Source organism: Astyanax mexicanus, chromosome 15 (genome assembly GCF_023375975.1).
Source record: "Astyanax mexicanus isolate ESR-SI-001 chromosome 15, AstMex3_surface, whole genome shotgun sequence".
NCBI classification, from domain to species: domain Eukaryota; kingdom Metazoa; phylum Chordata; class Actinopteri; order Characiformes; family Acestrorhamphidae; genus Astyanax; species Astyanax mexicanus.
The window spans coordinates 9,913,144-9,926,419 of record NC_064422.1 but is presented as its reverse complement, the minus strand read 5'-3'; the positions used below and the strand labels follow the sequence as shown (position 1 = coordinate 9,926,419).

At 35.0% G+C, this 13,276-nt stretch overlaps 1 protein-coding gene across 1 annotated transcript; it reads right to left on the bottom strand.

The window, feature by feature from the left end:
• Positions 1 to 683: 683 nt before the first annotated feature.
• Positions 684 to 7,727, bottom strand: cabp5a (calcium binding protein 5a). Its single transcript, XM_022669230.2, has 7 exons — positions 7,619 to 7,727; positions 6,471 to 6,562; positions 5,970 to 6,000; positions 4,260 to 4,403; positions 4,075 to 4,184; positions 2,708 to 2,855; positions 684 to 999 (listed from the first exon to the last, which is right to left on the bottom strand). The coding sequence occupies exons 2-7, from the start codon at positions 6,504 to 6,506 to the stop codon at positions 971 to 973; spliced, it is 498 nt and encodes a 165-aa protein (XP_022524951.1). The 5' UTR covers positions 6,507 to 6,562; positions 7,619 to 7,727; the 3' UTR covers positions 684 to 970.
• Between the last annotated feature and the right edge of the window lie 5,549 nt (positions 7,728 to 13,276).

The following is a 13,276-nucleotide window of genomic DNA, read 5'->3' as shown; positions in this document are numbered from 1 at the left end:
GAGTGGGTTGGGTAATTGGCCGTATAAATTGAGAGAAAATTGGGATAAAAAATTAAAATAAATTGATATTTTAAAAAGTGCATAATTTTCGTAAAATAAACCATTTTTTTGTCTTTCTTTTTGTATTAATATCACAGCTTAGTTATCCTTTATAGCTATTCTTTGTTACTTTTTTATGTGATGTAACGTTTATGTTAATGTTGAAGCTGCTTAAATATGCAGGCTGAACAGTCTGCTTCCTCTTTCCCGCAGAATTTTTTTTTTTTACCAAACTCTGTTCATATCCAGTCTGGATTATTCTGACTTCCTCTTCCCTTCTTACCCAACCCTTTCCCCATCTCTTAATCCTTAAATGAGTTTTTTTCTCCTCACCATCTGCTCCTCCCAGTCCTCCCATTACACAGATTAAACAAGCGTCGGGATTCTGCTTTTCCTTTTCGCAGAAATAACAGATTATCACAGATGTTGTTTAAAGCTTATTTAAAGTTTCTGCATTCATTTGTGTTGTGTAATAATGATTCTGAATCAGATTAACACCTGTCTGAGGCTGGCAAACACTTCTGTTAGTCTGTGTGTTCTAGTCATGTGTGTTAAAGTTCACCCACAAGCACACACTGTATACTATATACAAACAAACACAGACATGGATTTTTTTTTTTTTTTCAAATTTATTATGCAATAAATAAATCTTGTCCAAAAATAATTGAATATAATATATAACATCTAACATTTTGGCCACGTATATACAATTTGATGTGATTGGATGTGATTCAATAGTTTCAATAGAACTGCAAACATATTTAAATATTAACTGGTTTGCATAGTTTGGAAACATTTTCTGTATAAATCTGCATTTATTTGCTATCTCAATTAGATTGTGTTTATATTTATATTTGACAGTGTGCATACAGTGTGCGTATCGTGTGTGTATTTATGTTCATCCCACAGAGCGTCTCCATGCATGCTTCTCTCAGCAACTTGACATCATTTTCACAAATTCTGAAAAGAAAAAAGAAGCAACATTAGCCTTCACTCCACAGCAAACATGTGTAATGTCTTTTCTAAAGGCCCTTGTCTCTTGGTTTATTTGATTAAATCAGGTGTACTGCTTTAATTATGGTGGACACAGTATGATAATAATCAGTATGAGAGACTGAATTCTTATTGTATTCTGAATAATGTATCAATGATACTAAATTTTGTATAATAAACTGAAAAATTAATAAAGAATACAAAATAATTGATAGAGTGTACTGAATACTTCATAGTTGTTAAATAATAATTTGTACATACTAAATAAATCATATTGGTTACTGAAAAAACAGAACGAAAATGAAATAAATAATAGTGGTTTCTAAATAATTCAGAATGAAAACTCAATAATTCATAATGGATTCGGAATAATTCATAGTAGACATTAAATACAGAATACATCAGTAAATACAGAATAATTCATTGTATATCACTGCTGTCCAATGAAAAACATGCATCTCCATAACAGCAGCTTTACAAAGAGATACAAAATCATTTAATAGAAGCAAATGTAAAAATAATGTAAAAACTCTTTATTTTTAAGTGGTCTCTTTTTTTTCAAGAGCTGTATATTCTGTACATATTTTTACAAAGAAATGACCCATGATTGAAATATGAAAAATATATGTTTAGAGAGTTTAAAATCCACTTTTTACATAGTTTGAAAAGGACTTGTGGGTATTAAAGTGCCCAAGTGCCAACTGTTCACTCTGCACTGTTAATACAAAATCCAAGCCATGTATGAAGTCCAGGTACCTGTCTGCGGATCTCTGTGATCAAACTGTGGCTGGGCTTAAACAGACCAACAATATTAAACAGTATCTAAGGCTTTGAGTTTTCTTTTCCCAGAACCACAGTGGAAATAACTGAAATGGAAGAGGCTTGAGATAACCTTGTACCTACACACAATCTTCCCAGCCAAACTGGGGATGTGGGCAAAAAGAGCCTTCTTAAGAAAGATGAAAAAAAAACAATGGTAACTCTAAACGAGCTCCAATAGTGCTCCCAACTGAGTAGAGATGAAGCAAGCCTTCTTTTAGATGGAGAACCATCTCATGAGGATTCCTTAAATCAGGCCTTTATAACAGAGTGATGATACAAAAGCCACTATTGTATGGATATGTGATGGCTTGCTTAGGTTTTAGCAAGCACCATGTGTGGCAAAAACAATGTCCTTACAGTGAAGCATGGTGGTGGTAGTATCATGCTATCTGAGTGAATCTTAGAAACAGGGACAGGGAGAATGATAATTGATGGAAAGATAAATGGCACTAAATACCTTTTCCAGAGAACACAGAAATTAAGACTACGACTACGACTATTACATGAGTACAACCCAGACTACATTTGAGCAGCCGCTGGGCTGGTCTATGAAAATACTTGAGTTTAACCAGACAAAGCCTAGATTTAAACCCATTCTGATGTCTGAAGAATACATTTTATGGTTCAGTCAAGCTACAGAAATAATAGTGTAAACTGACCAAATCCAGGTTTACAAAACCTTCAGAAATATATACAGCTATAATTTCTGCCAAAGCCGATTCTACAAACTACATCATTATTAATCAGTATTAGATATTCAGATTTAAGGAACCATGCTCCTCCCAAGCGGTAACTGATAATCAGATCTTCAGACTAGTTACCAGACTAGACAATATATGTTTTTAGTTTGTACCTTCAAAGTCTACTGTTCCATCTCCGTTGTTGTCCACCTCTCTGATCACTGTATCGATCTCTCTGCGGGTCATGCTTTCTCCCATTAGTTTCCCCATAGCTTGCCTCAGCTCTTCTGTTGTGATGGCTCCATCTCCATCCATGTCGAACTGCAGGAGGTGAAGAAACAAAAAAGAAAACAAAAAATGGAAGAACAATCCGAACAGTTCAAAGTTTGAGAGGTGAAATTATTTTTCCTATATTGTAATTGAAAAGTGAAGTCATCCAGACTATGAAGGAACATATAAGGAATCATGCACAATAAAAAACAGAAGTAATTCCTTGTACTCGAAGGTTCGCTTTTCATAATTGTACACTCAAAGGTATAATATTTGTATAATACGTCTTTCCTAACATCAGGACGTTCAGATGTGTACCATTTAACCCTTGTGTGGTGTTCAGGTCTGTGGGACCCGTTTTCATTTTTCATCAAATGATACTAAAAAAATATTTTTTCTAACTCAAACTCATTGGCATTGGCTCATTTTTTTGTGAAAAACACATTTTCGATAAACACACACTGTACACCCCCCCCCACCCCCCCCCACCCCCCCACCCCCCATTTATATTACATACAGTATGTTTGGCCAAGGGCTAATAAACATTGCTTCATTTTTAAATTTGAAACTAAACAAATTTTCTACTCATATCTTGAGTTTAATTCATTTTCTTTTACATTTTATTAAAAAACTAATAAAAAAAGAGTAGCACTTTTTGAAAGAAATGTAACATAAGAAAGGTAAAGGGCAAATATTAACCATGTAAGCTGTTTATATTGCTTGCAATTTAGGGTAAGCAAGCATGTGTAATGCATTTTAATGGAAAATTGCTTAAATTTGCTGAATTAAATACAATTAACAAAGTAAACGTGTAACAAAAATATGAACACCACACAAGGGTTAAGCAGCCAAAAGGTACATTTACTGTTGTGCATCACTGTACTAATAAACAATATATATTTTAATGATACATTTTTCTTTAAAAGGCAAACAATTTTGATCAAGTTACTGACACATATTCAGTTGATGATAATGTTTATAATGTTTATAATCTTAACTGGTATAAAAAAATACATGGGTACAAAAAAAGACTTTCACTGAAAGGTACTCTATTGTACCTCAATATGAGGTACTGCCCCAGCGACAAGCTTCATACTTTATTAAGCACAAATCTGTACTTATTTTTCTCAGTGTGTAGTAACTTAAAAGTGTTAAGCAAACCAAAATACTCCGTGAAGCATTTAGGTGCTCTTATCATGGGACACAGTACCAGTTCCTGTCCCATAGCACGTGGTAAGTCAGTGTATATATAGCTGTGTTTTCTGCTCACCTCTCTGAAAGCGTCTCTAAGCTCTTTCATGCCGATCATGCCCGCCGTCTCAGCCAGGAGTTTCGGGGTCATCAGCTCCACAAAGTCCTCAAAGTCCACCCGGCCTCCCACTGCAGGAGGATGAATATTTAAACGGCTGTTTGTTTAAACAGTAAGTAGAAGTATAAGGTTTGTAAGGAACGCACGGTTCATGTTGATGTTCTGGCCCAATTCGATCAGCTCCATCTCAGTAGGCATGTAGCCCATAGTCCTCATCAGGTTCCCCAGATCCTTACAGCTGATCAGTCCATCCTTATCCTTATCAAACTCATCAAACGCCTCTCGCAACTCTGCAGAGAAGAGAAAAACACCAGATATTCAGCTAAATGAACGAAGTAGAACTACTTTACTACTGTATTTTAGTACTAAAATGCTGTATCTGTATCTACTGGAGTATTATTTTTACTTCACTACTGTAATTAAGTACTAAAATGCTGTATCTGTATCTACTGGAGTATTATTTTTACTTCAATACCGTTATTAAGTACTGAAATGCTTTATCTGTGTCTAATGAATTATTATTTTCACTTTACTACTGTAACTAAGTACTAAAATACTGTATCTGTATCTACTGGAGTATTATTTTCACTTCACTACTGTACCTAAGTACTAATTTGTTGTATCTGTATCTACTGGAGTATTATTTTTACTTCACTACTGTACCTAAGTACTAATTTGTTGTATCTGTATCTACTGGAGTATTATTTTCCCTTTAATATTGTACTTAAGTACTAAAATGCTGTATCTGTATCTACTGGAGTATTACTTTTACTTCACTACTGTAATTAAGTACTAAAATGCTGGGGCAACGAGAGGTCAAGCGGGCAAAGCACTGCCACTTTGATCGGGAGATCACTATTTCGAATCCCGGTTATGCAGCTTGCCATCAGCTGCCAGAGCCCTGAGAGAGCACAGTTTGGTCTTGCACTCTCTGGGTGTGTAGATGGTGCTCCTAGGGTGATGCTGATCAGCACCAGGCGTCTGTGAGCTTATGTATTGGAACTGAGTCGTTGCGCTTTCCTCCGAGCGTGCTGTGAAGCTACTCAGCAATGCTACTTTATGTGAAAGTTACTGTACTGTACTGTATGTGAGTGTTCATTGTAAAAAGGGGGATTATATTTTTGTTAACTTTTACTATATACATTTTTACTGAATTAAAAGATTGAAACAGGGTCAAGAGTTCAAGAGTGACCACTGGAAAAGCAGTAATTTAGTGTTATTACTGTAGTATGAATAGCACTAGAGGGGTAATCTGGTAAGCTTGGCTAATTTTAGTGTTTAAAATAAGATTGCCTTTCTCATACCCAGGTGTATTAGCCTTTAGCCACCCATGTTAGCAAGACTGAGAGAGACTGCAAAAAAATTGCTTGTAATAAATGATAATTATTTTTTTGAATACTTTAAAATAAACATTTTGGTAATATTCTATAAAATTTAACTTTTATATAGCTTTAAAATAATTTTCTAAATTAAATTTACAGTTGTTAATAAAATAATAAATATATAATATTTATTTAAATAATCTATTTTAATCTTAAAACTGGAACTTTTAGTAGAAGGTAAAAACTTTCTTAGCCTTCAATGGAGGTAATTCTGTTAAAGTCATGAAAATATTTTTTTACTTTTCCATTGGTCCATTTATCAGAACATTTTAAAACAATGTAAATATTCCTTCAAATAATCTAGAAAACAAAAAATAAATATATTATGTATTTTTTATGAAATGTAAGTAATCTCTATCTGCCTAAAAGCATAATATCACACCACTATCTCAGCATGAATTCTATTCCAGGGATTTAATATTTCTCCCGGCTATATTTCAGTAATGGTAATAACTCAAGAGTTTAATTATTTACCTTCAATCTCATCGTCTGCCAGCTCTCTGTCCTGAAACACACACAGTTAAAGTGCTGAGTTACACCTCTCAGATTATATCCTTTACTTTATATACACACACACACACACACACACACACAGCATGCACTTTTCTCCCTCTGCTTAGAAATGATCAGCACCTGTATACAAACTGTATTCCAAACTTTCTGTTCCCGATAATATAGAAAAATATATTTCTAAACAAATATGAATTTAGCATCAGTAAGGTTTATAATAATATTCTTTGTATCAATAAAAAAGATACTCCATGCCTATTTTATTAACAGCAATCTTTGTTAAATAATGTTTTGAAACTGTAAATATATATTTTCATATATTTATACTTGTAAAGGCATTAATATATGCACATTTATACATGTTTTAATATTGTTTTAATAGTTTACATTTTTGTTGTCTATGTTTTAGATATTTACAATAATTATTGATGAAATATTTTTGTAATATAGTTAAGAGACACTCACAATCTTCCCTCCTCGTATGAAGATGCAGGCAGTCATGTCTGTGAGGAAGAAGATGCTCGGCTGAAGAAGAGACCAGCTCTTTATCCTTCTCACTGCAATATAAACAGAAATACACTTTCATTATCAATATGGTATATCATAAATGTGAGTCATATTTAATATTTTTTTAATACTTTATATTGAATTATCTACTTATCTACTCTAATTCTGGATATTAATATGAATGTTATAAGAACTTCATACTGGATATTCAAATTATTAGAATTTTATTTTGGAGATGTTACATGTTATTGGATGATATGGATTTAATTCCGTATATTAATGATATTGCTTGATAATTATTTGATTACTTGATGATTCATCTTCATATGAGATATTAGCCTTAGTAGAAACTTAATTCTGGATATAAACTGTTAGTAGATATTCACATGGATATTATTCATATTCATATTCAACAACCTCATACAGAATATGTACATACTATTAGAACTTACTGGAAACATACTGGAAAATGTTTTTAATTAAAAAATGAAAAACTTTATATTACTCAAAATTTACATCATTTTGGACATGTTACATGTTATTAGGATATAATTTTGGATAATAGTAGTATTTTATTAATACTTAATTATATGATGATACTACTGGGCATTAATGTTATTAGAAATTCATATGAACATTAGAACATTTTGTCAAAGACAGTATTGTTAATTAAAATTATTATAGAGCAACAGATATACAGCTCTGAAAAAATGTTTAATCCAAAAGCAGTGTGTAAGACTGGTGGAGGAGAACATGATGCTAAGATGCATGAAAACTGTGATTAAAAACCAGGGTTATTCCACCAAATATTGATTTCTGAACTCTTAAAATCTTATAATTATGAACTTGCTTTCTTTGCATTATTTGATTTTTATTTGGAATTTGGAAAAAACAATTGTCTTTAGTTTATAGAATAAAACAACAATGTTCATTTTACTCAAACATAAACCTATAAATAGCAAAATTAGAGAAACTGATTCAGAAACTGAAAAGGTCTCTTAATTTTTATTAGTATTTAGATATATCAGAATTTCAGCCATGCAAATTTGTATTTATATTGATATTAATATTAAAATGCATATTCAGACATTGATAATAGTGCTCACCTGAGTTCAGTGATGTATTCTGTATTTGTATGAAGTATTCCTTTGTTCTCTCTCTCTGTGGTCCAGCAGAAGTGAACAGTCCTGTGTGCGGATTGCTCTGCCTGGCTGAGAGTGTGTGAGCTGTTTGTATAGCATGTGTGTGTGTGTGTGTGTGAGTGACAGAAAGGGGAGCAGTGGGAGGGAGTGGTCATGATGACATCATCAACATCAGGACCAGCCTGAATGAGTAAAAAAATAGCTCTCTATGATCCACCAAACATCACCAATCCCCAATATATATATATATATATATATGTATATATATATATATAAAACCACTGTTATATAAACTGAGTTTTACATTACCCACATTAATCACACACGCACACACAGAGACAGAACGGAAACAGCGCAGCGGTGGATCAGTCACTAACAGAGTTTTACTACAATCCCTACTTTTCTGTTATGTCATATGCTGTTAGATAAACACGCTACTGGTATACTTTTTAATACTGTGGGATTTAACAAGAAGCACAAATTCCAAACAAACCACCTATAAACTGCAGCCGGTCCACAAACACACAGACGTGTGGCCTGGACCCTTTACTCGCCGTGGGTCAGTGGAGTAGACAGAATAGGATTACACTGTAATTCCAGTGTTTCTATACAACATACTAACGCATGTTATTACCTCCAGGATTAACTCACACAGACCAGACCCCTGCTCAATCATTACCGCCCACTCATTATGTAAACATTTCACTTGTGGTGGTGAGAGTATATAATCCCATTGTATATAATGAATTCCTGTCACAAATCTGCTAATAAAAACACACAATAGAATAAAAGAATAAAAGTTATTATACAATATTAGAACATTAGGTACCACTTTAAAATAAGACTACCTTTATAAAGGGTTTATAAATGGTTTACAATTAGTTTATTAATGGTTACTAATTAGGTTGTAAATGCCTAAAAAACATTAATAATCAGTTATAACACACATATACTGTACGTAAAAAGGGCAATAATATAGATGGCTGTGGGTTCACTATTTGGCAAACAACAGGTCATTGTTGCTGTTTCTACGTATGTGTTATAACTGATTATTAATGATTTTTAAGGCATTTACAACCTAATTAGTAACTATTAATAAACTAATTTATAAACCCTTTATAAAGGTAGTCTTATTTTAAAGTGTTATCGAACATTATATTACAACACAATGCAAATACAGTATTTTTATTAACTCTCCAAACCCACCAGTGATCCTACAATTTAATATGGAATTATGGTTATTTTAAAGTCAAAGTAAACGAGTCTTAAGTAATACACACTCTTTTTTTGCCACACAACACCCTGAACGTATCCCTCCACTATAAATACATTTTAGGCTGCATCCCAATTGTGTACTAAACACTAAAACATTAAGGAACAGTCCTCTCCAAAAGTATCGGAACAGTAAGTCCAATCCTTCTGTTTTTGCTGAACATTAAAACATTTGGGTTTGATGTTAAAATATGAATCAACATATTTACATCTGGATCTGATACACAATTTAGAAGGTAGGGCCTTCTGCCTAAATTCACTCATTATTCTTATAAGCAAAACATTGGAACATGTGACTGTGAGGTGTGTTTTATTGCCCAGGTGTGTCCTGATACATTAATTATTCAAAAAATAAATTGTTGTAGAAAATTGCAGACTGAGCATTAATAGTTAGAGGAGTAACCAACATGAAAACCATAGAGCTAAGTCTATGGGTGAAAAACAAGCAATTATGAAGCTTTCAGAAAAAGAATTATGAAGCTTCCTGAAGAAGAAAGTCGTCACTGGTGTACTAAGTAACAGATGTTGCACAGGTAGATCAAGGAAAACAACAGCAGTTGATGACAGAAACATTGTGAATGCTGTAAAGACAGAAATAAAAAAAAACAGTTAGTGACATCAGCAACAACCTTATCTTCAAAACAGCAACTTTACAGAGGAGAAAAAACCTTGTAAACTTTCAATGATAGTCAATGTAAAAATAATTTATTTTAGGTCCTTTTGAAGAGTTTGTATTGGTCTGTTCATCAAGAAATTTTGGCACAGTGTAGGAGACAGTTTGTCTATTCAAATTATGTAGTAAACTAAAAATCGACAAAAATGGAAATAAGTGTTTTTCATAGGACAGCAACGATATACCTGTATAAAAGCTTAAATAAATTAATTATTTCTATGATTACTGAATTTGTAACATTTTTTAACAAATTTGGGAGAATCTGTAAAGGACTCGTGGTGAGACACAAGTTGTGTTCATTTTTATTTATTTTGATTTTAATTAGTTTTTAAATCACTTTAGGTAAAAGCAAATGTGATTTTTCTTATCTATTAATGTATAAATTATTCATTTAGTCATATAGATTATTTTCTTTTTTATGATGGAACTCAAAAAGCAGACGCTTTTGACCTAAATAAGGCTCAGTTGAGGCATTAATGGATCAGTGATGGTAGTTTAGTTTGCATGTGAAGTGTCTGTACTGCATTTCAAATTTTGGCCCCAAACGGATCCAGCTGTGTCTGCTCTGCTCTCAGATGACGTCACGGCACAGTGGCATAGTTCCAAGGTGGTGCTTTAGCTGAATGAAGGTGTACATGTGGGCCAGAAACGGGTCATGCCTATAGGTACGATCATTACCACCTACTGCTCAGATCTGCCCCTCACCTCCCCTAAACCTGACCTTGTGTGTGCTCGCCTGATGCCCTTAACCCCTTAACCGTTGCCCAGTTACATAAATCTATAACTCCACCCTTCCTTTAAAGCCACAAATCTGTTTGCATAAGAGAGTTAATCCTCAGATTTAGACAAGAAGAACTTAATACAGATTTTGTTATTATTTTGCTTCAGTGAAGCCATGCCAAAAAAGGTTATATAAAGGACAGAGGAAAGGAAGAGGACCTGGGGGAGGGTCAGTGGGGTGGTGGTGGGGTTCAGGGGAGGCAGGGATGGATGGGTGATGGATAGAAGGATGGGACTAACCCCTGATTGGGGATGTGATGAAACAGGTTAGCAGGTGAATGACAGCTGGGTTAGGATTGTAAATCCCCCACCATTCCCAGTCTCAGATCACAGTGTCGCTTTAAAGCTGCTGAACAGATGATGCTGACGCCATTCAGAAAACGAGCGTTTTCAAGTAAATCTAACACATCTGTTCACTCAAATAACAGGGTTAAAGAGATCTGTACAGTTCTTTAGTCATATCTGCTGTACTGAGCTCTTTAGATTTAGAAGAAACCACACACCAACAACTTAGCAACAATTTAATGCAAGTCATTCAGTTTTAAATGGGTAAATTTGACTATGAGATGAGACAGATGTTCACTCTATTGGTTTTTATAGTAAATAAGTATATCTTACTACTTCGGTCTTCTTAACAGTCTCTATCAATATGGGCTCAATTTTAGTAATCTGTAGGCGAACTACAAACCGCACAGTCCGACGTCAACAGTCAGATGTTTATTGCTATCTTGGCAATGCAGGCACATGCCCAGCACATTCCACTTTTACGCACACATGTACAAATAGCAGTGCACAAACTCATAGTGCTCTGCAACATAAATAGAATACTACACAAAATAACATTGCTGTTCCCGTAAATGAGCTGCTCACGCACCTTTACAGCGTGAATAAGCAGCTCAGTTTCCTCTGCTGAGACGTGTTGGACACATCCAGGTTGCTGGGCTGTAGACACACTATAGACAATAATGAGTATTCAAAACATACTCATGATTAATTAAGAGAATTAGTATATGCCTTTTGCTGGCTTTCGAGACATGTAACTCATACTTTTCCCAAGGTTATGATAGCAAAGACACACTGACATGCCTTAAATCAAGCTGCAAGATTTAGTTCTTGCCTAAAGATTGCTAAAATAGGGCCCTTAAATATATGGTTTTACCAAATAGTGTCTTTGAGAAAATAAATTTTCACCTACACCTGATGTCTTTGTAAATATGGTTTCCTCACTTGAATTATATTAAATATATATATAGATTAAATATAGATATAGATTAAATGGCCAGGCACAGGAGACAAGATGGCATGGAGGAGTATTAATGATGATTTGAAAGGTATGTTGGAGGGTTTGAAGGGAACAGCAGAGAGTAAATTGAACAGGCTAGGTAAAGTCATTTATGATTATGGAATGGCAAGATTTGGTGTTGTGCAGAGGAACGTAAAGTGTCAAGATGTAGTTAAATCAAGGCGGCAGGTAGAAATAGAAAAACTGGTTAAGGAATCAAGGTTACTCAGAAAGAAGTGGAAGAAGGGGAATGAGTCAGAAAGAGAGGGCATTGAGTTATTGCAGGAGGAGTTGAGAAGTAAGTTGATGAAATTGCGGAGAGCAGATGCTATGAGGAAAAGGAGGAAGAAGAAGGAGCGTGCTAGGATAGAGTTCTTTAGAGATCCATTTAGGTTTGTTAAGAGTCTGTTTAGTAAGGAGAAATCAGGAAATCTAAAGGTCGGAAAGAGGGAGTTGGAGGAGCACTTTCAGAGTGTTTACACAGAGAAGGAAAGGTCTAGCGACCTGGACCTACCAGCAGACATGCCGCCGTTAGGTGATATAGAGTGGAAGATGGATGTTAACCCCCCTAGGTGGAGTGAGGTTCAGGAGGTGGTGAAGGCTGCAAAGGCAGGTTCTGCCCCAGGGCCAAATGGGGTTCCATATAGATTATATAAAAGTGCACCAGATGTTTTGAAGTTTCTATGGAAACTAATGGCTATAGTGTGGAAGAAGGGGATTATTCCAAAGGAGTGGCGCAGAGCAGGTGGTGTTCTTATCCCAAAAGAAAAGGATTCTGTGGCTATTGATCAGTTCCGTCCCATAAGCTTGTTGAATGTGGAGGGTAAGATCTTCTTTAGTGTGGTTGCACGTAGACTAGCGACGTACCTGAAAAGAAATAATTTAATTGATACGTCTGTACAAAAGGCAGGAATTTCAGGGTTTTCTGGTTGCATAGAGCATAATAGTATGATTTGGCATCAGATTCAAACAGCAAGAGCCGAGAAAAAGGATCTACATGTGGTGTTTTTAGATCTGGCTAATGCTTTTGGTTCGGTACCGCATGCATTGTTGTGGAAGGCATTCGAATTTTTTAGGGTTCCAGAAGAGATTTCAAGGTTAGTTAAAGCCTATTTTGAAGACATACAGTTTTGCTTTAGTGTAGGGGAGTGTGTCACATCTTGGCAACGACTGGAAATAGGTATAATGGCAGGTTGTACAATTTCACCGCTAGCGTTTACGATGGCAATGGAGGTGATTATTAGGGCTTCTAAGTGGGTCGTAGGCGGGGAGAGGCTGCATGATGGCACCCGGCTCCCACCAGTTAGGGCGTTTATGGACGATATGACAACATTAACGACCACGGTGCCATGTACCCGGCGATTGCTAGGGAAGTTAAATGATAATCTTAGGCTGGCTAGGATGAAAGTTAAACCGAGCAAGTCTAGGAGTGTATCAATCGTTAAAGGGAAGTTGATACAAGAAAGGTTTATGATGGAGGGAGAAGTCATACCATCTATATTGGAAAAGTCAGTTAAGAGTTTAGGTAGGTGGTATACTGCAGCACTGAATGATAAAGAGCAGGTGGAAGGGTTGAGGACAGAAATGGTGGAGGCCATTAATAGAATTGATAAGT

Coding starts and splice junctions, on each gene's coding strand:
- cabp5a (XM_022669230.2), bottom strand. CDS start 6,506: ATGACTGCCTGCATCTTCATACGAGGAGGGAAGATT. Junction 4,185..4,259: donor CCAGAACATCAACATGAACC/GTGCGTTCCTTA, acceptor ATCCTCCTGCAG/TGGGAGGCCGGGTGGACTTT. Junction 1,000..2,707: donor TGGAACAGTAGACTTTGAAG/GTACAAACTAAA, acceptor TTTTCTTTTCAG/AATTTGTGAAAATGATGTCA.